The 19,182-nt window shown below is 39.4% G+C and overlaps 1 protein-coding gene across 1 annotated transcript in view; it reads right to left on the reverse strand.

Annotated features, from left to right (window-relative positions):
* Positions 1 to 5,371: 5,371 nt before the first annotated feature.
* Positions 5,372 to 19,182, reverse strand: part of LOC127574658 (receptor-interacting serine/threonine-protein kinase 2-like) — a 58,478-nt gene continuing 44,667 nt past the window's right edge. The window contains 5 exon segments of the mRNA XM_052023875.1: positions 5,372 to 11,716; positions 13,188 to 13,388; positions 14,795 to 14,957; positions 17,940 to 18,020; positions 18,895 to 18,980. Of these exon segments, the coding sequence (XP_051879835.1) occupies positions 11,358 to 11,716; positions 13,188 to 13,388; positions 14,795 to 14,957; positions 17,940 to 18,020; positions 18,895 to 18,980 (890 nt within the window). The 3' untranslated portion in view covers positions 5,372 to 11,357.

Below are 19,182 nucleotides of genomic sequence, written 5' to 3' on the forward strand. Positions count from 1 at the left end.
AGCACCTATCATCAACTTCATGCCCCTGCCATCATTTCCAACAATCCTCTTGACAAAAAACTGTTTGCATTCTCAGTAAATTAGTTGTCGTCTCATTCCATTCCCAGATTAAGCTTCTGACCTCATCATCAAGACTCTTTACTTTCACCTGCAGAGCAATGCTGGACTCTGCCTTAGCCTGGCCTTGTTTGTTTTTTTGTTAAACAGGATTCTCATCTATTCTGTCATCTTGTTTATTCTCATCTATTTCAATCTTCTCTCATCTGGCTCCAATTTTCTACCTTCCATATATTTCAGTTCATCAAAAGGATTGTGCAAAACACTTTGCCAAACTGTTTTGCTACTAGAGACCTTTAACTCTAGAAAAGATGGATATGAATTGTACTCCCCCAACTTTCAATTTCTTTGTACTGAGCGATTCTACAGATTGAAATATTTTGTACAAGTGAGTAGTCAAATCAAAGAAAATGGAGTGAAAATTCACTTACACCTATTCCAAAGTTTGAAATGGGTAGCAATTATCGAGTCAAAGCAATACAACATGGACACAGGCCCTTCGGCCCAGCTAGTCCATGCCAACCATATTGTCCACCCAGCTAGTCCCAATTTCCTGCATTTCATCCATATCCCTCCAAGCTCCACTCCTCCATGTACCTATCCAAGTGCTTCTAAATGATACTATTGTACCTGCCTCAACCACTTTCTTTGGCAGCTCATTCCATATACTCACCATCCTCTGTGTGGAAAAAGTTGCCCCTCAGGTTGCTTTTAAATCTCCCCCATCCCCACTCTAAATTTATGCCCCCTAGTTTTGGACTCCCCTACCCTGGGGAAAAGACTTACTGTCCACCTTATCTATGCCTCATAATTTTAAACACTTCTATGAAGTCAGCCCTCATTCTCCTATATTCCAAGGAATAAAAATCTAGCCTGGCCAACCTCTCCCTATAACTCAGGCCCTCTAGTCCTGGCAACATCCTTGTAACTCTTTTCTGCACTCTTTCCAGTTTAACCACATCTTTCCTATAACAGGGTGACCAAAACTGTACACAATACTCCAAATGCGGCCTCACCAATGACATGTACATCTGCAAAATAAAGTCCCAACTCCTATACTCAATGCCCTGAGTGATGAAGGCCAGCATGCTAAACACCTTTTTTACCACCCTGTATACCTGTGACACCGCTTTCAATAAACTATGCACTTGTACTCCTAGGTCCCTCTGTTCCATTACACTCCCCAGTGCCCTACCATTCATAGTATAAGACTTACGCTGGACTGACTTTCCAAATTGCATCACCTCACACTTATCTATATTCAACTCCATTTGCCACTCTTTAGCCCACATCCCTAACTGATCAAGATCCCCCTGTATTCTACAATAACTTTATTCACTATCAACAACGCCTAATTTTGTGTCATCCGCAAACTTACTGATCAAGCCTTGTGCATTCACATCCAAATCATTTATACAAATAATGAAAAAAAAGGGTCCCAACACCAACCCCTGTGGCACACCACTAGTCACCGGCCTCCATTCCGAGAAACAACCTTCAACCACCACCCTCTGCTTCCTACCTGAGCCAATTTTGAATTCACCTAACCAGCTCTCCCTGGATTCCATGGGACCTAACCTTCCAGACCAGCCTACCATGTGGGACCTTGTTGAAGGCTTTGCTAATGTCCAAATAGAGAATGTCTACTGCCCTACCCTCATCTACCTTTTTGGTTACCTCTTCAAAATACTCTAAAACATTCATCACACACAACTTCCCACACACAAAGCCATGCTGATTCCTCCTAATCAGACTCTGTCTGTGCAAATGCTGGTAGATCCTGTCCCTCAGAATTCCCTCCAGTAACTTCTCCACTACTGATGTCAAACTGACTGGCCTGTAGCTCACTGGCTAGTCCCTGTTACCCTTCTTCAACAATGGAATAACATTAGCCACCTTCCAGTCTTTGGGAACTTCACCAGTAGCTAATGATGAAGCAAGTATCTCCAAAAGGGCCTCTGCAATTTCTTCTCTAGCCTCCCACGAAGTCTGAGGATGCACTCGGTCAGGCCCTGGAGATTTATCTACTTTAATGGTCCAAGGTTGCAAATACCTGGCTCCTTGGTAATATGAGTTTCCCTTATCTCTTGATTTTCTCCTCAGTAAACACTGAACAGAAATATTCATTAAAAATCCCACCCATCTCCTGTGGCTTGAGGCATAGTTGGCCCTGCTGATCTCCAAGGGGACCTACTCTCTCCCTAGCCACCCTTTTAATATATCTATAGAATCTCTTGGGATCCTGCCAGATCCATCTCATACCCTCTCTTTCCCCTCCTGACTTCCCTTTTGTGTATTCTTAATCTTTTTGTTGTCATCAAGGGATTCACTCATCCCTGACCTCCTAAACTCAAAGTATGCTTCCTCCTTTTTCTTGAGCAGAGCCTCAATATCGCTTGTCAGCCAGGGTCCTCTAAACTTGCCAAGTTTACCCTTCACCCTAACAGCATCATGCTGCCCCTGGGCTCTTAAGAAGCCTCTCACTTGACATTCATTCCTTTCCCTCCAAACAGGCTCACCCAATCAACCTCTGCTAGATCCTGCCTAATTCCCCCAATGTTAGCTCTGCTCAAGTTTAGGACCCTAACTTTTCCATCACTACTTTAAAATAATAGAATTATGGTCACTACAGCCAAAGTGCTCCCTGACTGCCACTTCAGTTATCTGCCCTGCCTCGTTCACTAAGAGAAGGTCCAGCCTTGCATGGTCCTGAGTAGGTCCCTCTATATATTGACTCAGGAAACTCTCCTGGACACATTTCACAAATTCCAGCCCATCCAGACCTTAAAACCCTGGGTGGCCCAGTCAGTAACGGGGGAATTAAAATCTCCCACTAATACAACCTTATTATTATTACAACTATGAGCAATCTCAAGTTCCCGCTGACTATTGGGGGGGTGGGCAGGCAGGGTCGATAATCCAGCCCCACTAGAGTGACCCTCCCCTTCTTGTTTCTAAGTTCTACCCACATGGCTTCACTGGATGATTCCCCAAGAACATCATCTTTAAGCACTGCTGTTATGTCCTCCTTTATCAAAAAGGCAACATCCGCGCCCCTCCCCCCCCCCCCCCCCCCCCCCCCCCCCCCGCCCCTCGCTTACCTGTACCTTGCATTGAGCCTGTAGCATCTGTATCCTGGAACATTGAGCTGTCGGTCCTGCCCTTCTCTCAATCGTGTTTCTGTTATGGCTATAACATCCTAGTCCTCAGAGCCACTCCACGCTCTGAGTTCATCCACCTTGCCTGTAAAGTCTCGTGCATTGAAACAAATGCAGTTTATCTGGGTATTCCTTTCCCTGCCTTTACTGAGCCCCTGGCTATCCTGATTATGAAACTTGCTCTTGCTGGCTACTGCTTTATCCCATGACTTGCTCCTGCTCAGTCCCACCCCCCTGCCAATCTAGTTTAAACCCTCCTGCGCAGCACTAGCAAATTTCCTTGCAAGGATATTGGTCCCTCTTGTACAGGTTGCCTCAACCCCAGAAGAGGTCCCAATGGCCCAAGAACCTGAATCCCTACCCCCTTCACCGGCCACAAATTCTCTGGCTTACATTTCTATTTCTAATTCTCTATGCTCACTCTCCAGGACCTCATCCCTTGTTCTACTATGTTGTTTGTACCAATGTGCACAACGACCTTTGGCTGTTTGCCCTCCCCCTCGAGAATGTTCTGCAACCACACAGAGATATCCTTGACCTTAGGTAGGCAACACACCATCCTGGTGTCTCTTCTGTGGCCACAGAATCTCCTGTCAGTCTCCTATCACCATCACCCTGTCTGACTGCACCCTTTCCCTGCTGGGCCCTGAAAAATCCTCCCCCCCCCCCCTCCCAAACAATATTCAAAAAGGTATACCTATTAGTGAGGGGAATGGCCACAGGGCAACCCTGCACTGTCTGCTTCTCTCCTTGCATATTGTGGTGGTCACCCATCTGTCTGAAGCCTGTATCTTGGGTGTAACCACCTCAGTAAAAGTCTCATCTATAATGCTCTCAGCATCCCAAATGATCCCAAGTACATCCAACTCTAGCTCCAGCTCCAGTTCCTTGACTCAGTCTGTCAGGAGCTGCAGCTGGGTGCACTTCCCATGGATGTAGTCATCAGGGAGACCGTGAGATTCCCTGACTTCCCACATCTTGCAGCAGGAGCATTCCACGGCCATCCTGCCTACACTGGGTCAAGTGTTAAGGATGGACAGGAAAATAATCTTAACTGTGCCTCTTCACCGAAGCCTCAATTCCCCACTCTCACAATTGCCACTCCACTTAACCTTACTTTTCTTTCATCGGTTAAAGTGCCCTTCAATTAACTAATCAATGAAACTTACCTTTTTAAAGGTTCTCACTGTCACTCACATTATATATCAACTGGTCATCCAGAGGAAAACCTCTACACCATTCTTTCAGTTTAAGAATACTTGCTTGCTATTGACCACTGTGGATCCTGCTAAGGTTAGGGGTTTGACTTTACCAGCTTCTTATGCAGACGGATAAAAAAAATGCTGCACCTCATGATTGCCATGTATAAAGCAAGAAGCTAGAGAGAACTAGACATCAATGCCTCAAAATTATCCAAGGGATGGTTACAGGAGAACACTAGTAATTGCATGACTGATGCAAAATCATGTCAGGTAAACCCACGGTGAATCATTCTTGGAAGCAACGAATCAAATTACCAGAGTGACAAAAACTAACTCAGAAATGGTCTTTGCTGTATTTCACTTTCAATCACAATACTGATAAAATGGAATTTTGTGATGTGAATTTCTACACATTAGCATGCAACTTTATTGACTTGGTAGTCAATTTTAAGTATTTTAACAGTTTAAAAGGTTAAAATTAAGACTACTGTTCAACTTTGATTTCTTTTTGAGTTTACCAAAATATCTGTACCCACAATTATTTAAAAGGAAAATAACTGAAAATGTTCCCATTGGATGTTTTACTGAACTTATCATGAAGTTTAGCAGTTTATTTTTAAGAAAAATCCTTAAAAATAGTAGGATATTTCCATTAAAATGTTTGAAACTGCTGTTTTAAACTGAAACTGACTAAGAATTAACGTAGCTACCAATTTAACATACAGACTTTGATTTATAGCTGCATTGATGCAGACTTTTAAGTATGTACATTTAAATCAAGTACAACAAAAAAAAGGAAATATCTGACAGGAAACAATAAGCTATTCTGTACTGTAACTATGCCAGAATTCAGAATTTCTACAGATTAGGCCACAGGAATCCATATTGCATAACATACTGCTTGTAACACTTACAAAATGATACATAGCTCTCAGGTTTCTAGTAATTGATTATTCTTGGTGGATTTGAAAGGAACACAACAGTAGGTCAGCATTGCAAATCATGTCAGCAAGTAACAATATTTTTCAAGTAACCAAACAACAAACCATTTGTAAATTCTACACAGAATTTATATTTTAATTTTATGTAAGTCAACACAAGCACATTATGGAAAAATAGAGTATTTTACAATTACTGCATTAAGCTCCAAAGCAGGAACACCTTTTATAAAAAAATCATGAAATAGTATCAAGACATAGGAATTTCACCTACTAAATTAAAAACTGGAGGTTAACAAAGCACAGAATACAAAATTCAAAGATGCAATAAAGCTTTCTAATTTTCATCTGTTTTTGGTGTGCAAGTCCAACTGATGAGATCAGGAGGGAACTTCTGAAGAGCATGAAAATATAGGTGGCAGGGAATTCCATTCAAGCAGCAAAAAGCATCACTTCCATTCAATGTGCTGTATCCAAATATAACTATTCCATTCAGGCATCACTTTTTTCTTGAAGAATATTTTAATATACAAATAAAATGCTCAGCAAATCATATTTAACCAGTTCATAAAGCAAACTCCTGCAGATTCACAAAGGAATTAGCAGCTCTTGTATTACTTCTATCACTACTTATGATGAAAACATACTAACAATGTTAATGCAGTGGTGCGCTCTGCAAGGCTGATTAACAGTTCAGTATTAATGTTGCGGATGATTGGCCTTTACTGTTCATTTTCCAGACTAAAGGAAGCTAAGTAGAGGATCAAATTTTAAAATGCTAATGTTACAGATTTCTCATTAATAAATTCCATGGCATAGATATTGGATTTCCCAGTGCAAATGTAATCCAAATTTGACTAGTATTTGACTGGCAGCTGCGATAATTTTGCGACACTTAATATTTCGCTGAAAATTTGACTGAGTACATCCAGTCACATTTCACCCTCTTGCTGATCATGTGACCAGAATGATATAATGTAATTTTATATTGTGCAGGAAACTGAATTACCTAGTTCTGGGAGTAGTTGTTAATCGGTGATTGGTGGGAGTCCTTTCCACCAAGCTAAGTCCCTCTGCTTACCTTTGTAACCAGCCCCACCTGACGTGGAACTGACCTCCATCCTCTACCTGTTTGATTCCCATCATCACCAGCCCCAGATTGCCAATCACATCTTTCCCCAGCTTCTGGTCATACCTCTGACCCCCTTCAACTCTCAACTGCAACCCTGCCTCCCTCAGCTGCCAATCACAATACCGTCTTTGACTCCCAACCGCACCCACCCTCCCTGGCCTCAGGTCACGAAGTCCAGATCCCATTCCCTGAGATCCACCACACATTCCAATACTCTGATCCCCTTCCCAACCCTCAACCAATCATCCTCTTCCTGAGTTCATTACCCCGGTCCGAGGCCTTGATCATCATAAAGCCCCCAATGCTCACCTAGGTTGAACTTTCCTCCTAAACTTCCACTTGGCACATCTCTTACCCACTCCCCAGCTGCCATTGTTGGCAATACTTTGAAGTCAATTGGTCCCAGGGACACTAGCACTTCCCAAAATATTGACTCGGAAAATATGTAACCCTCCCTGGGTCACAACAAAGTTCTGAGGCCTTCTGCATTGCCCACTGTTATGACAATGGGAATGGGTCACCTAAACAAACGAAAGCCCATCATGTATGCCATCTAACATTATAATGATATTCTCCAGTATCTTGGCCATACTTGTCTTCCCTAAATTTACATTTCTACGCAGATTGGATGGAATTGTATATCGGCTCCCAAACAGTAGTGATAATAGAGTGCATAGTATAAATCAGTAAACTATAGGTGAATTAAAAAAAGGGTAACACAGTCGTGCGGGCTCTTTAATCTACATCTAATTAACATTAATACTATGCAAGATGAATTCAAGGAGGAAATACAAGATGGTTTTCTAGATCAATAAGTAAAGGAACAAACAAGAGAATTGTTTATTTTCAGCCTGGTAATGTGTGATGAGAAAAGGTAGTTAAGTGGCCTTCAAGGAATGGTGATTATAACACAATAGAAATTTATATAAAAATTGAAAGTGATTTAATTCAATTTGAAACCAGGTTCTAAAATCTGAACAAATTAAATAATATACTGGGTGGAGTGCCTATGGTAGATTGGGAAAGTACATTAAAAAATATGACCGTAAACCAGTAATAGCCAACATTAAGAATTAATACACAGTTTGAAGAAAATAATATCACTTTAAGTCTCAAAAACCCAAGAGGAAAGTGGTCAGAATGTTATCACTTATTGCTTGGGAAGTGAATACAATGTTATAGGACATTGCTGAGGCCGTGTATGTGTTGGTCTCCTTATTTAATGAAGGATGTTAATACACTGGAATCGGGTGAAAGAATGATTACTGGATGAATACATGGAATGCGCAGATTGTCTTTTGAGGAAAGGTTAAAAGGATAGACTTGGATCTACTGGAGTTTAGAAGAGTAAGGAGGCACCTCGTTGAAACATACAGGATCCTGAGGGTTCTTGACATGTTGGAGATGGAGAAGATTTTTCTGCTTCTGGGGGAATCTTGAACTGTAGGTCACTGTTTAAAAAAAAGTTTCCCCATTTAAGAGAGAGTTGAGATGAATATTTTTCACTCAGATGGTCATGCTTCATTGGAACTCTCTTCCTCAGAGGGCAGTGGAAGCACAAAGTATTCTGTGATTTTATTCATGGAAATAAAGAAAACGTCTTGGAACTTGGAGAATGAATGAAGATTGAGAGAAACTGACTTTAGTAAAAGAGTGGTACTGGAGAAATTAACAAGACTGAAAGGAAATAAATACCCAGAACCTGATGACCTGTATCTCAAGATTTTGAAGATGGCAGTTATGGAGATTCAGGTTGCGCTGGCTGTCATCTTCCAAAATTCCACAGATCCTGGAATGGTTTTTGGAAATTGGAAGATGGTAAATGTAACTCCACCAATAAGAAAGGAAGGAGAAGAAAAACGGGAATCTATTGATTAATTAACCTGACATCAGTTATAAGGAAAATCCTGGAATCTATTATTTAAAACTGGTAGTGGGACACTTGGAAAATAATAATGGAATTGGGCAGTATCAACATGGATTTATGAAAGGCAAATCACATTTAGTAAATCTGTTTAAGGTTGTAGCGAACAGGAGAAATGGTAGAAATGGCGTAGTTGGACCTTGAGAGGTCCTAGATAAGGTGTCACACAATCTGTTATTAAGCAGAGCACATGGGATTGGAGCTAATATTCTGGCACAGACTGAGGATTGGTTAACAGACAGAAAACAGATTAAGAGTAAACAGATCACTTCATTTCTGAGGCTGTGCCTGTTGGAATGTTGCAGGCGTTGGAGCCAGCTGTTCAAAATCTATATTAATGATTTGGATGAGAGAGCCAAGAGGCTCATTAGGTCTTGTTAGGTTTTGTTGATTATACAAAGCTAGGTGGTGATGGCAGGAGGATGCAGATGGGTTTTGCAGGAAAAAAGACATGAAAAGTGAATTAGCAAGGGCGTAGCAGATGGAATAAAATGTGGAAAAACATGAGGTCATGCAGTTTGGTAGAAACAACAGGTACAGCAAGCAATTAGGAAGGCAAATGATAAATGGGAATCCCTAGACAAATAGTCAAACGGTGGTATATGAAGGAGTGGGCCTCATTACGTACACCACTGTTGAGGACATAATTAAAGTACAAAATGAAAGCTCTGCATCTTTCTTCACTTTTAGAAGTAGCTTCTTAAACGTTTGTGCAAAACCTTTTTTTTGGCTCAAGCAGCATTACAATGAGTGTGAGTGTTGGAATTCTCAATTAGCATTTCCTCATTGAGGACTGAGACCATCAGAAGGATACAAGAGTGTACAAGATGTACATGTCACCAGTACCTCAGGAGGCAGAGTTGAATGCATCTCACTTTGGCAGATCATTAGTGTAGTTAGGACTTCTGTTCATAAAGAACAATGTGGACCCAACATCATTGTTTATGGTATATGCTTTCTATTTTTATCCTGCAAACAAAAACATCCTTTTGTCTGAGACTATTTTTATTAATTAGAACAGGTTCACACAACAGAAAATTATAGCGATCACTTCAGTTCAGTGTGACCTGATAGAATGTTTTTTTCCATGAGTCTGATCCTCAACCTTCTGTCAAGCTTTTAACTAGCTAGAGTAGCCAATGGCTAAATGTAGTCATTGGTGGTCTCTACTCCAAGGAAATAACTTGTTACATTTGTGTCTGGATTGTTATAACCTGGACACTGGTCTTCAGTCTGAGGTAATGAATTTGGTTGGCAGTTATGTGAGGTTTCTGAGAGACAGACATGGAAATAATTGGCTGGAATACAGTGCAACTATTATTCTGTCTACCTCTCAGAATTATATTAATTAAACTACACCCAGATTTTGTCTCTTCTTGCAATCTTGCAGATCAAATTATCTGCCTATTAAAAGCCAAGGCTTGGACAGGTTTTTCCATCTTGCAGACAGATCTTATTGAATGGCAGAGAAAGCATTAGCTTTTAACAGGCAGACAAATGGCTTACTCCTTCTTCTTAGTCCCTTATTGTAGTACTATGTTTTCCAGCTGGAAGATAGACTCATATTTATGTAGTTGAGGCACTTGGAGAGAAATATAGTTTTCATTAATAAATAATAGGTTTGAACCCATAAACCAGTATGATAAATCCCAGTAGTTGAGAAAAGAATAAAAGTGCTTTGTTCTGACCACCTGAATCCTGTTATTGTTTATCTAGCTTTCACTAAGAAAAGGTGTGCTCTAGATTTTAAGGTCCATGTGGTCTGCTTTGGTGGGCGATACAAACCACTGGAGTTATGGTATGCCAAACTTTTTCAGTTGGATCTACAGAATGGACAATAGTCAGTCTACCTTAAATAGAAACACAGTGCTGGAAATACTCAGCAGGTCAGGCAGTATCTATTGAGGAATAAACAATGTTAGCATTTCAATAACAATAATGACCAGTTACCTTGTCTGCCATACTTGACATGGTGCCTGTTGCTACTGGAAAAGGAAAAGGTTGTCTTCATAGGATTCTGATCATAAAGCTGAATGCAGAGGAATGCCACTTGCTGCAGGAACATCTCCAGCAACCATTTTGCATCAAATAGCATATTCAGTGACCGTAACGATAGCTGTGGTTGAAGCCTGGAGGAAGTTCCTGCTGCAGTGCCTATGGGAATGTCATACTTAAGTAACAATAAAATCAGCACCCTCCTATCCACCACATGTCCACAGTTATATCTGGAGGTTCAGAGCCGGGAAGACCCAGGTGCTTTTGTTTTCCTGTAGATTCATCCTTGTGTTTTAATCTTATCTGCATTCATTTTAATCACTTCTCACTCCTTCAAGCTTAACAAAAGTTGTTAAAGGATTGAGCTGCCTTTTGAGGATTTCCAAAAAATTTCCAACATCTTTGAGATATTGTTGACCTTTTGTTACTTACTTTCTAAGCTTTTTGCAAAACTCCAAATCTGCAATTGGCGCTATGCACATTTATGATGCTTTGGCAAATCGAGTCAAAACAACTCTTCCATTTAAGTCCTGCTAAAATTTATTTCTAAAAATTCAGCTGTAAACATCACTTGAGTTGTAGTGTCATCCTAATGAGGCAATCAATGGATTTTTTTCAGAAATGCATAATTAAGAACAGCCTCCACTCATAAAGGTGTGACACTATTTCAGAGTTCCATACAATGTAACATCTGGGTAAAAGACTAAAATAAAAAATTCTCTACTTGTTGGAGAACCAACAACTGTGAAGGGCAGACAAATGGGATCTGTTCATGATAAAATTCACTCTGCCTGGTTTATAAGAAAATTATTTCAACTTGTAAAATATTGTAATGTCACTAGGTGCAACCCATAGTTCAATGCAAAGAACACTGAAGATGAAACAACTATGACATCATAGCTTATAGGACCAAGGTAACAGTAGATCCAAATAAACAAATCTGAATAATAGTCACTTGCTTTTGAGGTGGGTTGGCATCAGGCTTATAAGAGAGACTGGACTGGATAACATACATAGTTCTGGATAAGGTTGAAGACCCATTTGCTTATTGTCCTTTAACTTCTGAACAATGACTTTGGCAAAGTCTTCTCCTTGGTTGTCACTAGTGTCCAGGAGTTGTCGGACTTTGGCTGTTCTTGTGGGTTTGGTGCTGATGAGCTCATAGTCCTCCTTCATTATTAGGTCACGAGAAATCAGGGCATCCAGTGTTTGATTTAGACATGCTTCTGTCATCTGGTTAATAATATCCTCTCTTTTGCTTTGAATCCACTGGTCAGCCACACCTTGATGGATTGATTCTGTGAGGAAACCTGCATATGCAACTTTCATCAGTAACTGGAGTCCAGCACTAACAGCAAAGGATTGAGCAATTAATTACCAATGTATTTGATACAAACAACAACAAGCACTGTTTGACCATTTTTGTTTGAAGTTATACCTCTGACTACGGTAAAAATCTGAATCTGCTACCCTATTATTCAGAAATCCTGACAGTGTAGCATCTGGTTCATCAGGGCCCCACTTCCTACACTCCCTTGAGACTCTCTGGGTTCACTACTCTAACCCTAACAGCCATTAAAAAAGAGTGACTCAAGTGTGTTGGGGTATTAGTAGTAATAACATCTAACAGTTTGGAAAATCTCCCTGTCTGGCATCACCAAAGTCCCGAGTATGCCAGATAGAGATTTTACTTAAAATGCCTTGTAACTTTAGAATAGCCTGGTGTCTGAGGGCAGAGGGAACAGTGACCGAAGTATGAAGATCAACAAAGATTATGGGAGATCAGGGATAACATTTCAGATGGAAATGGGAATACCAAATCTGTGTTCTATTTGCCCCCTGCAGAAATTCCTATCGATTTGGTGTTGGATCAACGAGTGGGTTCCTTAAATGAAACAAATTGGAATAGAAATCAGTAGTGCCTTTATGTTGCTGCCTTTCAGCTTTAGTAATGACATGGAAGGAAGCGATTGTTCACTTTAAAGGACTTTGGTTTCCTTAAAGCAAGAAAAAAAATCTGCAGTTATGGTTGCATGTTGAATATTTTCTTCATCTTGGGGAACAATCCTTTTATCCGGCAACCAATCTCCATTGTTAAATCTCACCTCTAGATGAGTAGGCACCCAACCTGGTAAGACACAAATATGCTGTGAATGCTGCTTATATGATGCTATGTGCCTGTGGTGCTGCTGTAAGTAAGTTTTTCATTCCACCTGTGAAATGAAATGACTTTGATGTTGGGATTTAAGATACTGGAAAGGTAATTTCCACTGCAGCAGGAGTACTTGGTAGAATTGTGCCAAGATTTCAAAAACAATCAATTTCTAGTTAGTTAGTGGATGGTAAAAATCTGGGATCAATTCGGATGGCAGTTGTATCAATGAAAATGTTGCTAGCCTTGCTTAACATTCATCAAATGAACGTTTCACTACATACTTAGATCTGAATCAAAGAAAATGCCACATATGTCATTTCAGATTATTAGTCACATCAGACTATACTCTCTTTCACTGCAAAACTTATTTAGATATCGGGGATAGGAATCTCTCCAAATTGCCTGATTTTACACCATCTACCCACACCCAACCCTAACCCCTTCTTGATAGCATTTCCAACATTTCCAATTATTCATGGATTTTTTGCTTCCATTTTCTGATGAAGCTTCAGTACTCTAGACCCATGAATATCAGCAAATGACAAAATGTTTCTACCTGGCTAGAATTTTCCAAGTATAAAAATTTGGACTTCAGTCATAGTTGATCACAATATAACAGTACTCACCAGAGGAAGGTTGTAATGTTACTAGTCCTAGCCCGTAGTCTGATTCACTTTCAGGAATTCCACTTCGTGGAGCAAAGTTGTTATCTGGTTGACATATAGCAGTCTGAGACAAACTGCCTTCGTCTCTGAGGCCAGCTAAAGGTGGTGGGTACAATTCTTCTTGACACTTCATACTAGACAGTACATTTCCGTCTGTACTATCTATGCAGAGAGAGAGAGATCAGGAGGGGTTAAACACTAGCAGCACTGATTAAACATTGTATTCATTGTCAAGTATAATATTTTGAAAACGAATATCATTTTGTAAAAACTGAGTAAGTTCACAAAAAGTGAATTGAATAAATATTGGAAAGAGTCTAATAGTGTTTAAAGCATGAGCTATTTGTGAACAACACTAAGGACTAATGAACCCAAAAGATAGGAGAAAGTAAATTTGCATTTAAAAGGCAACCAATTTTACTGACCAAGATTTGTACCATCTTGCATTAACTGAATTTATTATCTTACTCTAATTGTCTTACTCTAACTTACTCGATCTAATTTATTATCTTATCCATATCTTACTCTAACTTTCCGGCATGCAAGTTAAATGAATCTCACACATGGTCCTCATAAAATAGATGATGTATCTGGGCTTTTTCTGGTATAATAATAACATCGTATCTCTCTCATCGTACAAGGTTATTAAATATTTACATTATGAACTTTTCAGATTACTCACAGGTTTAATTCAATGGTTCTCAATGTAAAAGGGCCTTTCAATCCCAGGTTGAGATTCTCCACATCATAAAGGCCAACTCTGCTACAACATCTACCTTCACATCTGCGACTCTCATTCATGAATTTCTCACTCTCAGACTTGACTACAATGCTTTTCTTGAGGAGTATTCAATTCTCAAACAAATCAGCTCATATCATATCTTCAAAGTTAATTCACTCACTGCATCTCTCCTTGGTAAGCTGACCTACCAACATCTCAAATGTAAAGTTGTGTCCTCAACTTTGCATCTCTCCAGGGCATTCTTCTGATCTGCATTGAAAAGGGCTGACAACCCTACCTTCCCAATCTCTCTGTGTATCCCCACTTCGTCCTTCCTACTGCCATTGGTGAAGCCTTTAGTTAACTGAATGCCACTTCTGGAATTCACCCCTGTCTTGCAAACTACATCCTCACCACACCCTTGTTCCTCTTTATATTTGATACAGAATATACTACCACATTTTCTAGCTCCTTTCAGATCTCTAACTAGTCATCTGTGATTCAAGCCTTTCCTGCAGATTGGCCCTGGCACCAGCTATTCTGCTTTCAAAATGGCACTCAAATTCATCATTTTATCAAAGATCATTTTTCTCTCTTCGTTTTATTTCTCTCTCCATTACCTCTTCACAGTCCTTCTCCCCTTTACATGCCACCATCAATTCTATTTACTATGTGGAACCTTCTTCTGCTCTCACCCTACACTGATCTCCCACCTCTCCTAGACTTGTCCAATTGCTGTCTCTTCCTTTTTTTCTCATTTCTATGACAAGCACCTTTCATGGGTGCATCTGTTTCATCTATTGAATCAAATACCAGCCATACAGCTTCAAAAATCATTTACACTTACTTATATCGTGTATGTCAACTCTATCTTCTATTGATGAAGAAATTGGGTTGCATGGAGTTAATAAGGAAGCTGTTGGTGATAGCTGGTTGTGTGGTGCCAATGATTGCTGAAAGGAGACATTTTCCTGTTGGGAAGATAAGCTATGTGGCTCTGTATTCACTGCCTGTAGCACAACAGAATCCATTCAAAGAAGGTGAATTAAAATAAGTGATTTATAGTTAGCAAAGTATTGTAAAACAAGTTACAAGATTGAGTAGGTTCCAAACAATATCAGACAGTTATAACTATTATGATAACACTGGTGCCTCTGGTATCTCTTTGACCATGGTCAAGTTAAACAATCCTCTGGCAACCAGAATTACAGTTCACCTCATTGGCTTCTTTATTGCTCTAGAATGCATATTCATAAAAAGATGCAATTGGAAGCACAGGAAACAAAAGATGATATAGAAATGTTTAATTTTAAATAAACTGTTATCCTATAAGTCCTAATGTTCACTAAGGTTTACCACAAAGCAAAAGCATTAATATATGCTGCATATAGCACTAAGGATCAATTGTATTCCCTCAAAAATATGAAATTGGCCAACAATACATTAGAAGCAATGTTGGGCTAGCTTAAAGCCAGATTAGTGTGCTAAAACAGGACCTAGATGGTTCCCAATGCTAAAATAAACTCCCAAATGCCATGTCTTTGCCACACTTCAGACCTTAAAAAACACACTTCCTGTGACCACCATAGAACACTGCATAAAAGCTGCCATAGAGGCAAGAGAAAATGCACTTAAACAGGCACCTTCTACATAACTGCCTTCTCTGATCAAGTCCTGTGTTGTGAGTGGCTCCATTTCATTGTGAGGTGTGGGAATGATCAATGAGACAGATAATAGTGCCTAATGTTGCTGTGCATAATATAAAAAGGCTGAAATAGTGGTGTTTTAAGTATTCTTTATCATTGAAGATTGAGGCTACCATCAGGTTTTTTTTCCCACCTGAGGTACAGCCTACAATTGCATTGGCAGTTTCCCTCATCTTACTATTTTGCTTTCCAACAATAACAAGTCCCCTCTTGTTCTAACCAGCCTCTGTATCACATCTTTATTTACAATAATTTACAAGTTCTTTCACTGCCAATCACTTAGTTCACCATTACCCCTTCACCTTTAGAGCAACAGTGTCATGGGATGTATGTTTTTGCTGTACAAGATGTTGATGAGACTGCACTTGGAATATTGTGTGCAGTTCTGGTCGTCAGGGTATAGGAAGGATGTCATTAAGCTGGAAAGGGTGCAGAAAAGATTGGTGAGGATGTTTCCAGGACTGGAGAGCTTGAGCTATAAGGAGAGACTGGATAAGCTGGGAGTTTTTTTTCCCCTGGAGCGTAGGAGGCTGAAGGGTGACCTTTATAGAAGTTTATAAAATCATGAAGGACATAAGAAAGGTGAATGAAAAAAATTTCTTTCTCTCCAGGCCAGGGAAGTTCTAAAACTAGAAGGCATAGGTTTAAGCTGAGGGGAGGGGGGTGGGGGGATCTGAAGGGTAACTTTTTCACACAGGATGTTGGGTATATAGAACACGCTGGCAGAGGAAGCGGTAGAGGCAAGTGCAATTACAATGTTTAAAAGACATTTAGACAGGTACATAGATAGGAAAAGTTTTGAGAAATGTGGGCCAAATGCAGGGAAATTGGACTAGCTCAAGTAGACAACTTGGTCAGCATGGATGAGTTGGGCTGAAGGGCCTGCTCCTGTGCTGTATAATTCCATGACTTTATGTAACACCTTCATGTTTCTCTTACATAATACTGAGATTTCTTGTTCCATCAAACAGTAACAACATGCCCTTTCCTGTGAGACACCAATTAAATGTACTTTCTCCAATACAGCATGCTAAGTATGCTGGTTTTTAAACTTGGGGAAATACTTTGCTTAACATCTCCATTATGTATGCAAGCATGATCTTGACTTTCCTGGAGCTAACTACTTCTTATTTTTCTGTCCTGTGCCTCCAACAATTGAAATGTGATTGAAAATGCTGTAACCACTCAGCAGATCGGGCAGCATATGTGGGTAAAAAGAGAGTTATGTTTCAGGTTGAAGACCCTTTGCTAGGACTGGGAAAGAGAAAAGTAGGATATCTTTAAAATGCAGAGAAGGTGGAGGTGAGGATTGATATGACAAAAGGAATATCTATAATAGGGCAAGGCCAAGGTTGATGCGGTGATAAGCAGTGATCAATGGGTTAATAGTGGCAGTTGGACAGAGATAATACAGACAAGGACTGTAAAATGTTTTGAAATGCAGGGCTGTTGGATATGCCCAGCAGGTCAGGTTGAGATAATGGAGACAAATAAACTGAGCCAATATCACAGATGGATCATTTACAGCTTAGAACTAAATCTAACAATCCAAATTTTGTACCTGGTCACCTTGCAACCCTTTGGTTTGAAGAATAGGTTCAGTATTGTGATATTGGCTGAATAAATTTTCAACTTCCCCACCAGTACACAACCCACTTTCTTTGAAATCATCTTCTGTAAAGGCTGTCGACATATTCCAGCAAATTATGTACATTTGCTGCCTTCGCTTTCCTGCCAATGCAACAACTCATTTATGTTCCACTGATTCCCTTTCAAATTGTTGTAATTCTAATATATTTTGACGATCAGTTTTGTCAGTCTTGTTCCTGCATTTGTCAGATATCTCGTATATATTAAAATTTCAGTGAATGTTGTAAATTTGCAATCCCAATGAAGAAGTTCCCTGCTGAGGTACACTGAGATTTGAGCACATTTTCCCCCATGTTCAACATGACTTTGTTCTCAACAATGGCAGACTTTGACCTAGCTGTGGCAACAAAAGTTTGGCCACTGGGTTTATAATGCTGTTTTCACTGTAAACATCCTGGCTTATACTCAAGGTATGAAAATGGCTTATAAGATAACTCCAGCAAAAATCTATACGATAATTTTAACCTTTAGTCTTAGCCAAGGATAAGACAAACAAGCAAAACCACAGTTTCTTTTAATTACAATCTGCCATGTGATGTTTTTCTCTTCTACCTCCCAACTCCCACTATCCATTGTTTAAGCTTAATGCAATTTCTTTTTAAAACACATACTTGGTGTAGAGCATTTATTTATTACCTGCATTGGTATATTAAGTGTCTTCAAATCTCCATTTAGCTTTTCATATGATGCTGAGAAAAAGTCTGAGGCACAATTCCCCTACAATTATAATAAATAATAAGACATTTTAATTTGCATTTAGATTTATCTGCTCATATATTACATGATTATTTTTCATTCACAGTTATAAGTATGTACACAACTGCTCTTAACTTACTGCAGTCCATTGCTCTTCCTAATAACATTCCTAAATTTTGCTCTTTCCATTTTAAACGCATACCCTCTAGTTCTACTCTTTGAATTGGTCTAAAGTGATTTTCTAGATTTCCCTTTCCTATGCTATTTACTATGTAATGTTCCTCTACAAAATCACCTGAAGGGTATCTTTCTTCAAAGTCAAAATAACAGTTTTTTTTCTAGTCTTTCTTCACATGTTAACATATCGAGCAGCAGGTATCACTGCTATGCAATTCTCTGCACTTCTGTCAGTATTAAATACAAAATTAAATGTTGTCTGAATAGGTTTATTTAGATATGACTTCATCTAAGTGGTTCATCACTGTTTTGGTTGTGTTATTCAGCATTCACTTGGTTTTGTTCAAATCTATATTTTCAGTTTTCCAATTCCTTGTGCAAAAAAGTTGATTCCAAGTTTTGATGGAATCATTTGCTTATAAAGCTATGACAAATGACTGTTTCTCAGATCTTTTCCTATTCCCAGATTTCTCAATAGGCCTCCATCTGCCTCTTTTCCACCAATCAGGAGACTATATTTACATCACTCTGTGTCTTGCAATGCATTGATTTAATCAAAATATGGCACTGCCCAGCTGATTGAGATGTATTTGATCATCATTGTAAAAACTGATTAATGCTTCCCTAAAACCTGGTCAGGGAAGTATTAATCAGTTTTTACAATGATTATCACATACATCATATGTTAACCAGTGGAATCAAATTTAGGTGCACTTACTTTGGCTCGTTTCAGATATAAAACATCTTCAAGTAGAGTCAGTTCATTAAATGTTCGCACCACGGGTTCCAATTCTATGAGACACTCTGTGCAAACAAATAGATATTGTTTCAATGATTTTGTCTTCAAAATTTATCTCTCTCTACCTACTCCATATCTTCCTTATTGTACATTATGACACAGGCATAGGACTGGAAATTCTGTAAGGTTGCTTTGGTTTCTTTCAACATAATTCATACAATCAGCCAAACTAACACCAAACATTTTAGAATTTCAAGCAAAAGTTAC

Source organism: Pristis pectinata, chromosome 9 (genome assembly GCF_009764475.1).
Source record: "Pristis pectinata isolate sPriPec2 chromosome 9, sPriPec2.1.pri, whole genome shotgun sequence".
Taxonomy (NCBI): Eukaryota; Metazoa; Chordata; class Chondrichthyes; order Rhinopristiformes; family Pristidae; genus Pristis; species Pristis pectinata.